The sequence below is a fragment of the Chanodichthys erythropterus genome, chromosome 1 (genome assembly GCF_024489055.1).
Source record: "Chanodichthys erythropterus isolate Z2021 chromosome 1, ASM2448905v1, whole genome shotgun sequence".
NCBI classification, from domain to species: Eukaryota; Metazoa; Chordata; class Actinopteri; order Cypriniformes; family Xenocyprididae; genus Chanodichthys; species Chanodichthys erythropterus.
In genome coordinates this window covers 8,026,032-8,038,566 of record NC_090221.1, presented here as the reverse complement: position 1 = coordinate 8,038,566, position 12,535 = coordinate 8,026,032, and the positions used below count along the sequence as shown (strand labels likewise).

At 35.1% G+C, this 12,535-nt stretch overlaps 1 protein-coding gene across 1 annotated transcript; it reads left to right on the top strand.

Annotated features, from left to right (window-relative positions):
* The first annotated feature begins 4,863 nt into the window (after positions 1-4,863).
* fibpa (fibroblast growth factor (acidic) intracellular binding protein a) lies at positions 4,864-10,566 on the top strand. Its single transcript, XM_067372519.1, has 11 exons — positions 4,864-5,106; positions 5,377-5,489; positions 5,598-5,796; positions 5,885-6,011; positions 6,121-6,221; positions 8,226-8,359; positions 8,643-8,751; positions 8,892-8,955; positions 9,034-9,120; positions 9,198-9,295; positions 10,215-10,566. Exons 2-11 carry the CDS (start codon positions 5,405-5,407, stop codon positions 10,282-10,284), a joined length of 1,074 nt encoding a protein of 357 aa, XP_067228620.1. The 5' UTR covers positions 4,864-5,106; positions 5,377-5,404; the 3' UTR covers positions 10,285-10,566.
* Positions 10,567-12,535: the final 1,969 nt, after the last annotated feature.

Here is a 12,535-nt window from a genome sequence, read left to right as displayed (position 1 = left end):
CTGCTGAGATGAGGCTGCATACACACTGGACACACACAAAACTAACGGAAAGGGTGACAAAAGCCTTTTCTCTGCTTTAAGCCATGGTATTTAGCTACATCCTTCCTCCCTGCTCTCCGGCACAATTGCTAGCACGAGGACACAACAATGTGGGTGTTAACCAGGGCCAGGGGTGAGAGGGGGGTTGCTGGAGTGAGAATGGGAACAGGCCATAGTTTCGGATAAACCAGCGGGAGTGGTGAACAAAGGCATGCAAGACAATGGGGGAGAGGTGCAGAATAATAAGGCCATGTCAAAAATACACTTGTGCTCCTTTGGTGGATTCAGTTAATTAATTGCAGTTTGGGAGCAAGGGAAATTTTTAGATTAGATTTAGATCTGTCATGATTGACATTTTAAAATTCGTTTGTGCTTTTACTATTTTTTTAATCCCACTTTGTTCTAGCTTGTACTATTCAGTGTTTGAAACTTTGTATTGTTAACACCAGGAAAGTTACTTGTGAAAAGTAATGTGTTACAATATTGCGTTACTCCAATAAAAAGTAACTAGTTGTGTTACTTAGTTACTTTTTAAGGAAAGTAATGCGTTCACTCTAAAAAAAGCTGGGTTAAAAACAACCCAAGTTGGGTTGAAAATGGACAAACTCAGCAATTGGGTTGTTTTAACCCAGCGGTAGGGTTAAATGTTTGCCCAACCTGCTGGGTAGTTTTATTTAACTCAACTATTGTTTAAAAATGACTGTATTGCTTAATTAAAATTGACCCAAAGTATGTTGGAAATGAACATTTATTAATGTTCAATTAATAATTATTAAACAATAAACATTTATTAAATTGCTTATTAATAAATTTATATTAATAAAATATTAAAGCTTATTAATAAACATTCACCTTTTGTCTATTATTGTTGCCTCTAATTGCATCTGGTTTTTAATTTCAAAACTATTTTGGGTTCATTTTAAGCTAGCCATATAGCAATTTTTAAACAATAGTTGGTTTAAATAAAACTACCCAGCATGTTGGGCAAACATTTAACCCAACCGCTGGGTTAAAACAACCCAATCGCTGGGTTTGTCCATTTTCAACCCAACTTGGGTTGTTTTTAACCCAGCATTTTTTAGAGTGATTACGTTACTTTTGCGTTACATTTTCTCACTTATGCTGGGCTTGTTTGTTTTTTTTTTATAACAAAAAGTTATATTTTTGGGCAAATGTAAGGGCCCTTTCACACCAAAATGGTCAATAAGCCTCAGGCTGAAGGAAATGAAAATGTATGCGTGTGCAGTAAAGGGCGCAGCTCAAACAAACCTTTCAGCTGTGTTGCCGTTCTGGATTGCAGAAGAATAGGATGCAGAAGAAGAAAGTTTAACACTTACTTCACAAATAAAAACAAAAAAATATGTGTATGGTTTAACTGAATCATCAAAGATCATCAAAGTGAGATTAAATGCATAAAATATACTTTTATTATTTAACATATTTATTAGAGGTTTGCGTAGTATGATGATTTTGCATTTCACTGGTTTTATTTATTTTGAGGAGTACTGAATGTACAAGTGAGATAAGTAAATTATCACATTTAGTCTAGAACAATAACATCATGCTCACACAGCGCACAATGCCTCGCCACTTTCTCTCAACATGGAGACAGGAGAGCTGTCAGTCAATAAATGTGAAAAAGTAACTTTCTTTCCTTATTTGAAAAATTAACTGTAAATTTATTGTAATGTATTGTAATTTATTGTTATTTGTTGTAAATTTAAAAGTAATGTGTTACTAGTTACTTCAAAAAAGTAATGTGATTGATTACGTAACTCGAGTTACTTGCAATGCGTTACCCCCAACACTGACACTTCTCGTGTTCCTTAAGATTAATCGCTTGTTGTATTCCTCGTTTGTAAATAATTTTGGATAAAAGCGTCTGCTAAATGAACAAATAAGATTTTGAGTCATCAGAGAAAGCACATAGCCTACCTGCTATATAGTTTGTATTTATTTAGCTGTTTTAAACTAATGTAACTGATGTAAAGACAGTTAAGTTAAAACAATTAAAGCCTAAATGGTAATATATTAAAAATTTAATATATTTGTGGCAGCGTCACCAGCCTCTTCCGTCACACACTCCCAGCGCTCACTCTTACCAGAAATCAGTTACTCATTTTCAGTGTAGATTACTGGCTCCTTACCTGCTCTACTTACCTGAAGTTGTCCCCAGTGGATTCTCAGTCCTGAGATCTCCTCGTATTCCTCCAGCGTGCTCCTAGTGGACTCTCCAATTACCTACCTGTGTTTTCTCACCTGTTCCCCGCTCCGCTACTCACCTGGTCCAACCATCCAAGAAGTGTGTGCTCTCCAGTCTCCACTCACCGGTCATTGTCTCATCCCAAACTGCATAGTGAAAGGAAAGGACTTTATTATTCACTATTCATTATTCACAGACTTTGCTATCATCCACCTGCTTCACCTGTGCATCTGTTCAAATACCTGTTTGGGTTTGATGATAATCCTGTCTCTGAGTCTGGTATTCCATTACAATATTAAAAAGTCACATTATATCATGTAAAATCATCTTATAAATGTTATTTCCCTGCACCATGTCAATGTAATATTCACAATTCTAAAAATACATTTTAAAATGTTCAGGGATTTAGGCAATGTGAAAATTGTTTTCCACACAGATAAACTACTTTGCATCCTGACATCTATATTTTTTCATTTCAAAGTTTCAGTATTCCTATTTAAACATATTAAAGTCACAAATAGCACTATTTGACTATAAGACATGTTTAGCTGATTTTGGGCTCACATTCATTCATAAACATTTGTGTATGGCAAGCCGTTTTGACTTTTATTCATTCTCAGGATATGAATTCTTGATATCAACAATTCAATTTTTACTAGTTAAAATGCTAATTCTTGATATCAGGAATTACAGTTCCACTAGTAACAAAGTTAATTTTTGATATCAACAATTCAATTTTCACTAGTTAAAATGCTCATTTTTGATATCAAGAATTATATTTCCACTAGTAAAAACTAGAATTCTTGATATCTGTAATTGTATTTTCACTAGTTAAATGTCACCATAGGCTGCCATTCAAATTCAATTGTTGATATCAAGAACTGATTTCTTACTAAATTACAATTTCACATATCAGAAATACAATTCTTACTAGTAAAAGTAATAATTTTTGATATCAATAATTCAGTTGTCACTAGTTGAAATGTCAGTTCTTGATATCAAAAATTGAATTGGTACTAGTAAAAATATTTAATTTTTGATATCAATAATTTGATTTTCACTAGTGACAATGTTAGTTTCTGATAACATGAATGTGATTGTTACTAGTAAGAAAGCCATTTTAGATATCTAAAATTATATTGATATCAGAAATACATTTTCAGATATCAAAAATGAACATTTTTACTTGTAGCAATTCAATTGTTGATATCAAGAACTGACATTTCAACTATTGATAATTTAATTCTTGATATAAAAAATTTCCATTTTACTAGTAGCAATGTAATGGACCCTTCGCTAAAGCCGCGCACACACTTAACGATTGTAAGGCTGATTATGAATGTAAATTGATTCTTATGACTGATCGCGCTCAAACGCGTCCAGTCAGAGCCAGTTGCGTTCAGTCTGCGATTACAGTCGGTGTTCAAATTCCATGTGTGAGTATTTAAATCGGCTCCAGTCGAAGGAAACAATCGGTATGTGAGTCCAGTTCAGTCTTAGAATGTTTCAGCGAATCGTTAGGTGTGTCCCCGGCTTAAGCCCCGCCCTCCTTAGTTACTGTTGCTACACCTTTTTAGCACGCCAGGCTAACGTAACTCCGTCTTGCCTTTAATAATTTTATTTCACGTTCAAATATATGCATTATGAATAAAGAACCATCATTATTTCCAAGCAATGATGTGCTGAGTTAGCTAGCTTGCTAACCTACTCATCAGATTGACCTACCTGGGCTTACTGCATATGCATACATCAATATTACATCATTGTTGTCATGATAAATAACACAAAATTACTGTATATGCATTATTATAAGGGTAGGTTAAGGGTTGGGGTAGGTGTAGATGTTAATAAAGCCATAGACCACGTTAATATCACACTGGAAGCACAATCTGATAGGTAACGTTAGCATTTTTCGGATTTTGTCAGATTTTGCTAACGTTACCTACTGTTTCAATGGGAGGTACCAAAATCTGACAGGGTAGCACAAATTGTCAGAACACCGGCATTTCTCCACTTGGGTTTTAGGTGTCTGGAAGGGAAAAAAAATTCCACCACCCCGTCCAAACTATTAGGATACCGGGTCAGGTTAACACAATCCATAAGCACAACGCTTTGGCATGTTCCCTCGCTCGAAAGCTTGACAGACCTCCCGTGCTTAGTAACGGTTGCTAAACCACGATTGGCCTGTGGCGGTTTTCGGGCGTGGCTTAGCGAAGAGTCAATTATTGATATCAAAAATTACGATTTTTACTAGTAAGAATTGTATTTCTGATATGTGAAATTGGAATTTCAACTAGTAAGAAATCAATTCTTGATATCAACAATTGAATTTGAATGGCAGCCTATGGTGACATTAGTGAAATTACAGATATCAAGAATTCTAGTTTTTACTAGTGGAAATTCAAATGTTGATATCAAGAATTAACATTGTTACTACTGGAAATGTAATTCCTGATATCAACAATTGAATTGTTGATATCAAGAATTCATATCCTAAGATGTGTATAAAAGTCAAAACGGCTTGCCATATTTGTGATGATACCCGAACACTCACTACCCGAAACTACAGTCACGTGAATGTGACGTAAAATTAATGCGGCGCACACCCGGAAGTAGTCACAACGAGTGCTGTTGCTATGGATGAAGCGTAGTCGCACGATATGACAGTTGTTGTTTGGTAAACATAAATGTGATTGTTACCACTGTATGATCGACTCGTGGTAATTATCTCTAAACGTTCGTATCCGATATGATTATGTTTTCGAGCGATTAAATGTTGAAAGGAACAAAATAGCTAATGTTGTGATATCTGAATGTGATTAAAAACCTACTGACGCATTAATAAGAATACGTTTGTGTGTCTGGTAAGTCCACTTAGAAATATAATACATAATAATGTAGCATGTCTGAACTGTGTGGTGTGTTAAATTGTGTTATGGATTAGTTAATGATTAGTTTATGGCCGTAACTTCAGTTCTGATTAAGAAACAGTTAACGTTACTGTAAGTCTTGTTTTTTTTACTTGCCAGAAGAGTGAGACTATCTAATACCAGTTTATCCTTGCACTAAGACACTTTGGATGTTTAAAGCATCTTTTTGGTATTAACTTACCATGACCACGTGACTCTGTACAGCTTAAACGCATACATTGCCGATGCCAAGATGTCTGTGGAGCTGGATGTATTTGTTGGAAACACCACCATTATGGACAAAGAGGTGTATCAACTGTGGTTGAATGGATATACAGGTAACGTATAATGCATGAAACTATAAACTACTGTAATACTTGCTTAGAAAGTTATGTATTATATAATTTTTATTATATTTATTAATAACAATGTGGTTGCCTTCATAGTGAACGATGCAGTGACGGTGCGGATAGAAGGAGGTGTAATGGAGGAGTGTGAGGCGAGTGCAGAAGTGTTGCTCAGTGACACCATGGACCAGTACAGAACTTTCCAGATGTGCGAGAGACTTTTACACCACCCAGCTAAACTAGCCAATCAGCTTCTGTTTCAGATACCGCCAGACCGACAAGCCATGCTCATTGAACGGTATGTGCTGATTTGTGTTTTGCCAATATAAATTGTTTTATTTATTAAGCAGTTTTTATAGTATTCATTTATTCATATTTTCTTCTAGGTATTATGCTTTTGATGATTTGTTTGTTCGAGAGGTCCTGGGAAAAAAACTCTCCAAAGGAACAAAAAAAGACCTTGATGATGTTAGTACAAAGACAGGCATTACGCTGAAGAGCTGCAGAAGACAGGTTAGCTGAGTGACTAAACATTTCTCATTGATATCTAAGATTTATGCTTGGATACTTTTCTAAGACCTTTTTGGAAACAAAATGATTATATCTATCTCCTCAAATATAGTTTGACAACTTCAAGCGAGTGTTCAAAGTGGTGGAAGAACTCAAGGGCCCCCTTGTGGAAAACATACGGCAACACTTTCTGCTACCTGATCAATTAGCAAGGTGAGAAAGAATTGAACATTTGCTTAAATTACTCTGTTTTGATCTATTCCTTGTCCTTGAAGTTTCGGTAACACATTACAGTAAGGTTTCATTTGTTAACATTAGTTAATGCATTAACTAACATGAACTAATAATGAGCAATATACAGTGCTGCTTGAAAGTTTGAACCCTTTGCAGAATCTGCAAAATGTTTATTATTTTAACAAAATAAGAGGGATCATACAAAATGCATGTTATTTTTTTATCTAGTACTGTCCTCAATATTTTAAGATATTAGAAGATGTTTACATATGTTTATATATATAATATATAATAATTTATAAAAATGACCCCGCTTAAAAGTTTACATACCCTTGATTCTTAATACTGTGTGTGGTTACCTGGATGATCCACTACTGTTTTTGTTTCATGATGGTTGTTCATGAGTCTCTTGTTTGTCCTGAACAGTTAAACTGAGCTCTGTTCTTCAGTAAAAATCCTCCAGGTCCTGAAAATCTTTGATTTCCAGTATCTTTTGCATATTTGACCCCATTTCCAGCAGTGACTGTATGATTTTGAGATTCATCTTTTTACACTGAGGACTATTAAAAAAGGGTCAAACATTCACTGATGCTCCAGAAGGAAACACAGAAACACTTTTGAACACGATGAAGATATACACATTTTTCTTATTTTGTTGAAATATATATATTTTTTTTATTTAGTACTGCCCTTCGGAAGCAACAGAAGATACTTGCATGTTTCCCGGAGACAAATTAAGTAAAATTTATCTTGATCTTCAAATGAATGCGTCTTGTTTCCTTCTGGAGCATCAGTGAATGTTTGAACTTTTTTTATTAGTTGTGTTTGAGTCCCTCAATTGTCCTCAGTGTGAAAAGACGGATCTCAAAATCATACAGTCACTGCTGGAAAAGGCTCAAAAATGTAAAAGATGCTGGAAATCTGAAGAATTTTCAGGACCTGGAGGATTTTTCTGAAGAACATTGGGCAGTTTAACTGCTCAGAACAAACAAGGGACTCATGAACAACCATCACAAAACAAAAAAAAACAGTCGTGGATCATCACACATTATTAAGAATCAAGAATCATATGTAAACTTTTGAACAGGGTCATTTTAACAAATTCATCTTTTTTTTTCATCTTGTGGACTAAATGTAAACATCTCTTATGTAAATTCAGGACAGTACTAAATTAAAAATAACATGCATTTTGTATGATCTCTTATTTTGTTAAAAGAATTAACATTTTGCAGAATATGCAAGGGGTTCACAAACTTTCAAGCAGCACTGTATTCTTAGAGCATTTATTAATCTTTGTTAAAGGGATAGTTTACCCAAAAAATAAAATTCTGCCATCATTTACTCGCTTGCATGTTGTTCCAAACCTGTATTTCTTTCTTCTGTAGAACACAAAAGAAGACATTTTGAATAATGTTGGTAACCAGACAATTAATGGTAGCAAATGACTTCCGTAGTTTTTTTTCCTACTATTTGGTTGCCAACATTCTTCATAATGTTTTCTTTTGTGTTCATCAGAAGAAAAAAAGTTTGGAATGACATGAAGGAGAGTAATAGATGACAGAAGTTTCATTTTTGGGTGAACTGTCCCTTTAATGTTAGCGTTAATGTCAGTTCACAGTGTATTAACTAATGTTAACAGATACAGTTTTGATCTTTAAAAAGTATTGGTAAATGCTGAGATTAACATTAAGATTAATTAATGCTGTAGAAGTATTTCTGCTGCATTGTTAGCAAAAAATATTGTTGTAAAGTGTCACTGAAGTTTCTTTCTAAACCTTTTTATTCAGAAAGCACAGAAAATGAGAAACAAATGGAGAGTAGTTAAAGCACATTTAGGAATGATTATTATAAAGGCATTTATTCTTTCAGTGATATATTCATTGAAAATGTGCGGATGCAAATTCCCATGAACAGTTGCTTCAGTGCTGATTTGGTGCTTTTTCACCTTCTCTTGCTAAACGATCTTGCCAATTCCTCCTCCAGAGACTATGCTGCAATAGTGTTCTTTGCCAATAATCGTTTTGAGACGGGGAAGAAAAAGTTGCAGTATCTAACCTTCCAAGACTTCGCCTTCTGTGCTGGGCAGCTCATCAACAACTGGACTCTAGGAGCTGTGGGTAAGACCAGTTACACAGCTCTCACACAGCCAACTGCAATACTTGAAATTGGTCGTGGCATTCAGTGTTCCAATGATTTTGTATAATGGCTGCTAAATGTGCTGACTGCACATTATCCCTTACATAATTATCCTAATGTTTAATTTGACATCTGTATGTTATTGAGCATCTAGTCTGAGGTCATTAATGGACCACTTGTGTAGTGTAGAAAAACACATAGATGAAATGATCTCCCTTTTTGTCTTTGTCTGTACTCTCAAAATCCACCATCTCTCTCTATTAGATAACATGATGGAGGACATGGATGTAGATCTGGATAAGGAATTCCTTCAAGACCTCAAAGACCTCAAAATTCTAATCACAGACAAGGATCTCTTAGACCAACACAAAAGGTGTGTGTTCAGCACTGTGTGTGAGTGAGAGATTTAGACGAGGAGAAGAGATATGCGGGTCTGAGGAGGGCTGTTGTAAATGTTGCATGTTACTCCCTCTGTCTCAGCCTTCTGAATAATGAAACCTGTCATCCACTCAGTTTAGTGTGCACTGCTCTGCGGGGTAAAACTAATGTCTTCAACGAGATGGAAGCCAATTTTAAGGTAAGAAGATTGGTTGGTCATGTGTTTCTTGTGAAATAAATGCTTTTCTTCATGATTTCAAAATATATTCTGCTGTAGAATCTCTCAAGGGGCCTTGTAAATATCGCTGCCAAGTTAATCAACGCAAAAGATGTCCGCGATTTCTTCATTGACCTTGTTGAAAAGGTATTTAACAAAAACTTCCATCAGATCTGAAGTACTCAAATTTTTCACAAAGCATTCATTCTTTGTTCTCTTCACAGTTTATTGAACCTTGTCGATCAGACAAATGGACATTAGTGGACGTGAACCTCTACCTTACTCATTATACTAACTCGGCACATATCCTTGACACCTTCAAGTAAGTGTCACTATGGCTGTTGTATAGTGTGTATGGTGATTTTCTGGACAGTTGCTTCATATGGAGGTCTTTGTTCAGGGGAAATTCTCTTTGCAGCCAGTGGGGGTCACTGTATCTTATGCACATTGTTTTATATGTAGTCACCTTTGTTTCCTGTCTAGTCATTTATGTGGTTTAACCACTATGGAATGTGGTTTTCAGTTTATTCAAACCAAATCAAAACACCCCGAATCACTTGGAAAATATGTGTTTATCCTGAACTACACTACTCTTCAAATGTTTGGGGTTGGTCATATTTTTAATGTTTTTGAAAAAAGTATCTTATGCTCACTAAGGCTGCAGTTATTTGATCAAAAATATTATGAAATACTATTACAATTTATTTATTTCTTATGCTCCTTTTAATATATTTTAAAATGTTATTTATTCCTGTGATGGCAAAGCTGAGATTTCAGCATCATTACTCCACTTTTCAGTGTCACGTGATCCTTCAGAAATCATTCTAATATGCTGATTTGCTGAACAACAAACATTTCATATTATTATCAATGTTGAAAACTGTTATGCTGCTTAATATTTTTGAGGAAACTGATACATTTTTAGGATTATTTGATGAATAGAAAGTTCAAAAGAAGAGCATTTATTTGAAACAGATTGTTTTCTTGTAACAGCATAAAAGTCTTAAATTTTGATTTTAATGCATTCTTTCTCAAAAAAAAAAAAAAAAGTATTAATTTTCCTTAATAAAACATACTGATGGTCTGATCCCAAACTTTTGATTGGTAGTGTATATGAAGAGAATTTCTCATCAAAGTGAACAAATGTACTAACAAAACCAAGCTCTTATAAGTAGAATAAAAATGTATTTTGTGAAACATTTTTAAATTTCTCTCCCTGATTTTTTTTTTTCCCCCCTCAGGCATCATGCTGTCTGGACCAGGTACATGGGAGTTATTAAGAGTTGCATCCTTAGAATGTACCATGAGTAAAGACTCTCCGTTTACACATTTTCTCTCCCTTCATAATAACTCATCTGTAGGCAGTCTAGCTTCTGTTGAATTTATGGCCTAATGTTTGATTTTCCCCTGTTTGTCATCTTCTTTCTTTAATCTTTTCCCAAATATGTTTCCCCTGCACCCCCACCATCTGTCCATCTCTTTAGCTTCCTCTCCTTCTATCCCTTCTTCATTCTTTCACCCCTTGGCCTCCAGAACTGTATTACTTGTAAATAAACTCAGCATGATTTCCACAGACACTGTCTGCATTGTGTTTTCATTAACTCTGCTTTGTGGGTTTCCCTTTTAGCAATCTGACTGAAAAAAACAAAACAAAAAAACAAAACATGGTATATTTGGTAATGATGGAGGTTCAGAACAAAATTATGCACTGATCATACTTGATTTGATTGACATAATTTGGGGGTCCTAATGATAATCAACATGCAAACAGTCTAAAGGATGTTGTGGTTTAAGCCCTTATGGTCCATAAACTCCTGACCCCTCTGGCTTGACCAGAATAAGTGGGCACATGGCGCACTGATGGGTGTTAGGTCTGTGTGTGGGCCTATTGGGGGCCGGGAAAGCAGTAGGGGGCCACAATTTGTCAGGTCTTGGTGGCACAGTAAATGTGTGTGTTTTTGCAATAATGGTATGTAATGACAGCTGTCAGCCCTACCACATTACTCTACAGGTTTTTTTGGTACAAGAGTAATGACAAACAGATTTGTTTGCCCTTTTGTCATTTGCAGAGCAAAACAATGTTTATTCTTTTGTATAATTTGATAAAGCTTGAATGTAATGCTTCCAACATCAGGAATACGCAAGTGATTTTGTGACTTGACACAACTGAGTTAGGTTCAATGTATAATAATTTCTTTGTTTACATGTATGTAAAGCCTCAACTAAATCGAATTATGTAATCTGACATGCTTGTATAAATACAATACAATACTAACATTCTATTCTTAATATTACTGCCAAATAGAGTAGTATTTTAGTTTGCTTTTCTGAATCTAGCCATATTTATTCTTATCGAAATGGGAAGTTTTAGTATTAGTGGGCAGGGCATTCTTAATCTAGACTGTACAAAAAGAACTATATTTTCATGCTCTCTCAATGATTCTTTGTATTGTCCATTTGAATTTGTTTGTTAAAGGTGCCTTAGAACGTCTTTTTAAAAGATGTAAGATAAGTCTAAGGTGTCCCCTGAATGTGTCTGTGAAGTTTCAGCTCAAAATACCCCATAGATTTTTTAAATTCATTTTTTTAACTGCCTATTTTGGGGCATCATTAACTATGCACAGATATATAGGTTGCGGGCCCTTTAATTCTCGTGCTCCGCCTACCCCGGAGCTCACGCTTGCCTTGAACAGCATAAACACAGTTTACACAGCTAATATAACCCTCAAAATGGATCTTTACAAGATGTTTGTCATGCATGCTGCTTGCATACATCGGATCATGTAAGTACAGTATTTATTTGGATGTTTACATTTGATTCTGAATGACTTTGAGGCTGTGCTGCGTGGCTAAAGCTAACATTACACACTTTTGGAGAGATTTATAAAGAATGAAGTTGTGTTTATGAATTATACAGACTGCAAGTGTTTAAAAATGTCTCTGTGAATACAGTAATAAAAGATGGTAACTTTAACCACATTTAACAGTACATTAGCAACATGCTAACGAAACATTTAGAAAGACAATTCACAAATATCACTAAAAATATCATGTTATCATGGATCATGTCAGTTATTATTGCTCCATCTGCCATTTTTCACTATTGTCCTTGCTTGCTTACCTAGTCTGATGATTCAGCTGTGCACATCCAGATGTTAATACTGGCTGCCCTTGTGTAATGCCTTGAACATGGGCTGGCATATGCAAATATTGGGGGCATACATATTAATGATCCCGACTGTTACGTAACAGTCGGTGTTATGCTGAGATTCACCTGTTCTTCGGAGGTCTTTTAAACAAATGAGATTTATATAAGAAGGAGGAAACAATGGAGTTTGAGACTCACTGTATGTCATTTCCATGTACTGAACTCTTGTTATTCAACTATGCCAATATAAATTCAATATTTAATTCTAGGGCACATTTAACTAAATGTAAAATGCCTCATTCTGCCATTAAAGTTAAGGCAACTACAGGTACAACTGCAGAAAAAAAGAAAGTACAACTGGGCAGAAAAAAAGAAAGAAAAGCAAAAAGGGCCAAGCCAAAAATGGCAAAATAT

What these genes read in the sequence shown, in the direction of transcription:
- fibpa (XM_067372519.1), top strand. Translation starts at nt 5,405, where the DNA reads ATGTCTGTGGAGCTGGATGTATTTGTTGGAAACACCACCATTATGGAC. An exon ending in CTGGACTCTAGGAGCTGTGG is followed by an intron (nt 8,360 to 8,642) that starts GTAAGACCAGTT and finishes TCTCTCTATTAG; the next exon opens with ATAACATGATGGAGGACATG. An exon ending in CTCTTAGACCAACACAAAAG is followed by an intron (nt 8,752 to 8,891) that starts GTGTGTGTTCAG and finishes TCATCCACTCAG; the next exon opens with TTTAGTGTGCACTGCTCTGC.